This window comes from Orycteropus afer, unplaced genomic scaffold (genome assembly GCF_000298275.1).
Source record: "Orycteropus afer afer isolate SDZICR_OR568_19922 unplaced genomic scaffold, OryAfe1.0 scaffold00044, whole genome shotgun sequence".
Classification (NCBI taxonomy): Eukaryota; Metazoa; Chordata; class Mammalia; order Tubulidentata; family Orycteropodidae; genus Orycteropus; species Orycteropus afer.
This window is the reverse complement of record NW_006921631.1, coordinates 3,330,507-3,337,617: the sequence shown is the minus strand read 5'-3', so window position 1 is coordinate 3,337,617 and position 7,111 is coordinate 3,330,507. Positions and strand designations below refer to the sequence as shown.

Here is a 7,111-nt window from a genome sequence, read left to right as displayed (position 1 = left end):
TAAGCCTATAATATGAGTATGGCATATAATGAAGCAGGGAACCTGAGCTTGACCACAGTGGACACTGTTTCATGAAACTATTTCCAGTTACTGTAGCTATGTCATCTATCTTTCATTATGCCTTTCTCACTACCAGAAAACTAGTAATTCATCCACTGAATAAAATTTACTGCATACTAGCTAATTACATGTAAGACATGAAACTAGGAGTTGTCACTGAATTCTATAAACATAAACAAAGATTCTAACAAAGTATAATTTCCTAGAAAATTATATTTACTGGTTCCAACAAGGCTTGGGAATATTTTATCATGACTGATTTGAAATAATCTATAATATGATCATTTTCTTAGAGAAATCATTATTAGAAAATATTTCAAATGAAGCTAAGATTAGTACAATGAAGCCCCATGTGCCCATAACCTAGTTTCAAAAACTATCAACTAATGTCTTAGATAAATCTTCTAAAAATCCATGATTCTGTGTGCCACACTAAATGGCATGTCTATTGTGCAGCTGGTTAATACAACATTCTTCCTTATTAGAGGTATAAACATGCTTTTATCTGTCAATAAGAATATGAACATACATAATGTGCACTTGAATTATATTCTAAATATTTAGAATATAGATTCCGTTTCTAACATATATTGTTTGCTATATATCAAGAAACAAAATGTACAGCAAACTATTGAGTTGAGAAGAAAATTTCTGTGAACATTGTTTTATGTATACAAGACCCTCAAAATAATAGTTTTAAAACATAACACAAATATTCATCATAAGATATACCACTCTTCTTAATCAGTTGAAATCTAAAAAGGAAGCTGTGTTCCATATAATTTAAGCAAATCATCTTATTTGCTTCTGATTAAAGTTTAAGATCTTTAAAGGTGAGATATAATATGTATTTAATAAAAAGACAGAGAAAATAATTCTTAGAATATTGTGCAGTTGCTAGATGTCACTCTGGTTCTTTTGACAGATTATTCCAATGTAAAAAATTTTTGAACTGTACAAATATGACTCTAGTTTTGCAGAATATCCTCCATTGTATACAATTAGCCCCCAAGTTAAGTACCTACTTAAAAAAGGGTCTTGATTGATGGTCTACATGAAAATCTGTTGCTTCTTTCCTATAAAATAATCAAAATAACAACAGTCAATAAGAACTATATAAAAGTAATTCTTTCAGTTTACAAATATAAAGATGGAATCCTCTAAGTTCATATTTATTTGATCTGCATCTGAATTAACTAATGTTTCTTAAACAAGTATTCTGCTCAGTTCCATGTGTTTTAAATTTTTTTGCAAGTATAGGTCATAAATTTATGAATATGAATGAGTATGAGGCAATATTTACCTTCTTACTCATGTTCTAGATTACCTATTTCCTCTCTCACGAGCATCTTTAACTCTTTAGGTAGAAGAGTCTAACATATGACCATTAAGAAATATTTGTTCTCTAAAGACCAAATAAGTTACATCAAAAGAGACAGTCATAGTCAAACTGAAAATCTGCTGCCGTTTCCCATATGCAGATTGGACATTGTCTTCCAAAGAGATTAGACTAGATTTTTTTATTTAATACTCATAAACTTTTTATTAGATAAAACTTCCAAAAAAAAGATTATATATATTGGGGCCAATGTAAAAAGAAATTAGAAGAGTTAGCATCAGGGCAGTAAAATGGCAAATTTTAAATTTTCAACACAACAAACTGAACTACCAAAAGAAAAACAATCATAATATTTAATATCAATGAAAAGAAAATCTTAACAAATAACTAAAAAGAGTTTCAATGTTTTCTTTCAACATAACACTAACACTATAGTTATGACCATTCAAATATAAAGCTGAATCCAGGATGAGAGGTCATTAATTTTTTTTCCCCCCATTATTCTTATCTAATTTGTAGTGCCTAAGACATTTGACTGCTAACCAGAAGGCTGGCAGTTCAAACCCACCAGCCACTCCTCAGAAGAAAGATTGGGCAATCTACTTCCATAGACATACCCCCTAGGAAACCCAAGGAGCGATCACTGTGAGTTGGATCCAACTGGACGGCAGTGAATTTGGTTTTTTGGTTTTGGTTGAATTCCTCCCTTAAAATTTTAGGAGATACATATTAACAAATGCATTCCACTAAGAGATGATTTTTGTTGCTGCTATGTTTTGTTTTTATGAAGAAACAGTCTTTCACAAGAATTTATCCATTGATTCTTCAAATAATATTTACTTAGTGTCTACCTTAAACCAGGCATTGATTCAAGAACTAGAAATACCAAGTCAGGCAGAACTCAGCTGCTGCCTTTCAAATACTGTCATAATGGAGGGAAATGACATTTGAAAAATTTTAAGGAAAGATTTTAGCATTGGGAGAAATTCCTGCTTGAGTCTCTCATAGTCCTTGCTGAGTATGCCAAGAATGCAAGACCCTGACCTTTTTTTTTATCTTAACCATTTATCAGGACTGTGTTTACAGCAAGCAACCTTGAGGGATGAGGTAATGTCTCTCTTCAAGACAAAGAGTAGGTTTGTTTACTGCTTGCTATGAAACAGTGGGTAACCCAAGTTCAATGTTCTTCAGCTGTGCAACCCAGTGAATACACAGCATCCATCTGGACCCACATCACACTATCCCTATGGGACTTAGAGGCAAGGGAAACTGACATAAACATGATGTTCATGCTGCTTACAGTCCTTTGTCTCTGACTCAGGAATTTGAGTCTTTCATCAGCATTCAAGAAAGAGTAACAGACTAACTTATAGCTTGTAAGTTGTAGGAAAACAAATCCCAAACTTGACAGTAATATTAATAGAGATGTATGAGGTGCTATCAGAAGGAAGGTTGGGCAATCTACTTCTGTAGTGATACTGCCTCAGAAACCCAAGGAGGGGTCGCTATGAGTCGGGGCCAACTAGATGGCAAATAACAACAACAACAACATGAGGTGCTATGGACAATTAAAGAAGTAGTTAAATTTCTTGGGAATTAAGTCCTATATAGAGACATTGGCATTGTGTCTGAATAATGAGTAAGAAATGGACTATACAATGCAGAATGTTTAAGACAGAGACAAAATTATGTACAAAAGGGCTGAGATAAATCATGTCATATTTAAGGAACTGAAAGCTGGGTAGCTTCTATAAGGAGTGGCAAGAGATGAACCTGTTTAACGGAGGCCAAGCCAGATAACGAAGCATCTTATATCCTCCACTAATGAGTTTTTCTTGTAGATGATGGGGAATCGTTGAATGATTTTAGGAAAAGAGTGTTGACATGCTTAGATTTTCATTATTAAAAAAACAAATCCACTACCATCAAGTCGATTCCGATTCACAGCAACCCCCATTGTGTTTCCAAGGCAGTAAATCTTTATGGAAGTAGATTACCCCAACTTCCTTCCACAGAGCAGCTAGTGGGTTTGAACCACCAACCTTCTAGTTAGCAGCCAAATGCTTTAGGCACTGAGCCACCAGAGCTCTTTGGATTTTCATTACAGAGGCTCATTACAGTGGCAATATAGAGAATGGAATGGAGGAATCTTGGAGTAGGGAATGGCCCATCAAAGAACAGAAAATTGCAAATCTAGAAATAGAATGTTTGAAGTGCCTAGACAAAGACCTGTAAAATGCCTAAACTCAAGAACCTGAAATGGAATAAGGAAGGAATGGTTCCCAGAGATACATTGCCCAACCTTCTGGGGAATGGCTGGTTGGTCCAGAGATATATGTTGTTGTTATGTGCCGTTGAGTCAGTCCCAACTCATAGCGACCCCTCCTTGGGTTTCCAAGGCAGTATCACTACAGAAGTAGATTGCCCCATCTTCCTTCTAAGGAGTGACTGGTGGGTTTGAACCACCAGTCTTCTGGTTAGCAGTCAAGTGCCTTAGGCACTATGCTACCAGGGCTCCTCCAGAGATATATAGGAAGCAAAAAAGTAAAAAGACTTAAGGTCAGGTAAATGTGGAGAATGGGGGAGTAGCAGGATGAATCTAGGATCACTTTCAGATTTGTAGGTATAGACAGAAGTCAGGGCTAGAGATATGTTTGGAATTCACCTAGAAATAAGTCATAGGTAATGATACATACATGGATGGGACTGCCCAGGGAAACTGTAAGAGAAAGAACATGCACAGAACCTGGAAGAGTATTTAAGAAAAGATACAGCCATGTTAGTGGGTTACTGAAGTGATGGTGACAGTCACTTAGATGAGGAGGCAAATGGAGAAAGAAACCCAAATCTTTAATAAATGTGGAGATGTGCTCTGAAGATTGAAAATGAGGCTCAGAGGATGGTAACATAGATAAATGGCATGGCCATCCAAAGATGACTAATTTTGAGAAAGAGATTAGGAATTTTCAGAAAGGAGCTAAAATACTGATGCTATACTGTGACCCTGTGACACAGGAATATTCAAGAGTGATCAACTTCTACCTAAGGGCTAGAAAGGAAAGAGGGCCTGGGGGAAGGCAGATTTCAACTAAAGGGAAGAGGTAGGGCAGAACACTTCTATGTTCTGTGTGCAGAAGCTGTGGCCAGAGGGATGTTTGTCAAAAACGAAACTTGACTTGCAAAGAGGACAGTAAAAAGGGTTTGTAAGAAATTAGTGGTCAGGGGAGCAAGGGGAAAGAAACATTGCAGGAAAGGATTGAATATGGGTGTGGAGAAGTAATTAGAAGGATTTACAATTGGACCCGCCAAAGAATGAAAAGTTTCAGTTTTAATATTTTCATTAATTTAGTTAGTTAGTTATATTGAAGAGTTTTAAAAGGCATGGATGGAATTAACAGGACACAAGGTTCCAAAAAGATTTTTGTTTTTTCTGAAGACTCAATGCCTCAGCAAATTTATACCCAATGGTGTTCTTAAAGTGTGAGTGAGTGGTTCCAGCATCTTTCTTCATGTACTGGGAACTATTATGATAAAGAAGTAGAATTTTTATCATGGGAAGTTTGATGTCAAGTTACCAAGCACTGTAGGTGTAGAAACATGAAAATTTTAATCTTACTGAAAATATTCAAAGTTGTCTCTCCAGAATTCAGTCCCATTGTCAAATTTAAAGCAAGAACTCTCAATATATACAGAAATAGGACAAATGTGACTGCTCACAAAGGTTTAGTACCTCAGTTCCCATTAAACAATAATGATAACGTTGCTGTTGTTGTTGTTGTTTGCCATCGAGTCGGCCCCGACTCCTAGCGACTCCTCCTTGGGTTTCCGAGGCAGTTATCACTACGTAAGTAGGATTGCCCAACCTTCCTTCCAAGGAGTGGCTGGTGGGTTTGAACCGCCAGCCTCCTGGTTAGCAGTCAAGTGCCTTAGGCACTATGCTACCAGAGCTCCCAATCATAACGTTAGCACTACAATTACTAACATTCATAGCTAACATTTATATACATGTATTTATAATATGCCACGGTTTTTCAAAGAACTTTACATATATTAAACTCATGTAACCCTTATAACAAGGTCCTTGAGTGACATAGTTTGATCTCAGCTATTAACCTAAAAGTTAGAAGTTTGACTCCACGTAGCGTGGAAGAAAGGCCTGGTGATCTGCTTCCATAAAAATTACAGCCAAGAAAATTACAAACTTATAGTTCAACTCCAACACAAGGGATTGACAGGAGTCAAAATCAACTTAGTGCAACAGGTTTGGTTTTTAACCCTCATAAAAACTTTATGACTTAGGTACTAATATAACCCTTATTTTGCAGATGAAGAAACTGAAGCAGAGAGGTAATTGCTTAGCTGCACCTATAGCAAGCCTCACAGTTACAATTAATGTGGTTCTAGATTCTGTGAACTGTAATATAAGCCTACTCCCTCTCTAAAACTTACGTAAAGTAGGAGAACTGACATAGCAGAAAATTCAAATTAAATATATGTCATTTGGGGGGTAAAACTGAGGGCATTTTGATAAGGTTTCTAGGGATCAGAGTTATAGACCCTGCATGCTATCCATTGTACCTGTTCTCACAAAGAAAAAAATATCAACTCTGCCATGGAAAATATATGCAGGAACAAATCATTTCTGAGGCAGTGAGAAGACAGCTGATAAAAAAGGAAAAAAAACTCGTGAGTAAGGTAAGATCAAAGACTATAAATCCTTCAATGTGGATTGCACCTCAACATAAAGAAAACAAAAATCCTCACAACTGGCCCAATAAGCAATTTCATGATAAGTGGAGAAAAGACTGAAGTTATAAAAAAATTTCATTTTACTTGGATACACAATTGACAGCCAAGGAAATAGCAGTCAAGAAATCAAACAACACATTACATTGGGTAAACCTGCTGCTCAAAAGCAAAGATGTCACTTTGAGAACAATGTACATGTAACCCAAGCCATAGTATTTTTAATTGCCTCATATGCATGTGAATGCTGGATAATGAATAATGAAGACAAAAGAAAAAGTGATGCCTCTGTATCATGGTGTTGGTGAAGAATATGGAATAGACTATGTACTGCCAGAAGAACAAACAAATCTGTCTTGGAAGTAGTGCAGCTGGAATGCTCTTTAGAAACAAAGATGGCGAGACTTCACCTCACATACTTTGTACACATTATCAGGAGGGACTCCCTGCACAAGGACATCATGCTTCTTAGTAAAGTAGAGTCAGCCAAACAGAGGAAGATCCTCAGGGAGGGGGACTGACACAGTGGCTGCAACAATGGGCTCAAGCAGGGCAGCGACTGTGAGGATGCTGCAGGACCTGAACTGGTTCGCTCTGTTGTACAAAGGGTTACTGTGAGTCAGAACCAACTCCATGAAACATAACAATAACAAAGGCAAGACCACCACCAGGGCCAGCTCTGCCTAACTGCTACATTAATGCCCACGTAGTCATTGGTGCTACTTATGGGTGATGAGGCATTCAGACAACTAGAGTGTGTCCTGGGGTAAAACAGATCTCTGCCTAAGAGAAGCCCTACTTCCCTTCATCATCCTCTGGAATTGGAATGTTTCAATCACTTCGTGGCCTACTCAGTGGCAATTTTTTTTTTTTTTTTTAGTGACTGGCCAATATTGTAGAAAGATCATTGTTGTTGTTATGTGCCGTCCAGTCGGCCCCGACTCATAGCGACCCCTCCTTGGGTTT

The 7,111-nt window shown here is 37.0% G+C and overlaps 1 protein-coding gene across 1 annotated transcript in view; it reads right to left on the bottom strand.

Moving 5' to 3' along the window:
- The window catches only part of NME7 (NME/NM23 family member 7), a 329,140-nt gene that overhangs the window by 277,836 nt on the left and 44,193 nt on the right, over window positions 1-7,111 (bottom strand). The window contains exon 4 of the mRNA XM_042780527.1: window positions 1,086-1,136. Coding sequence (XP_042636461.1) covers window positions 1,086-1,136 — 51 coding nt within the window. The remainder of the gene's footprint in view (window positions 1-1,085; window positions 1,137-7,111) is intronic.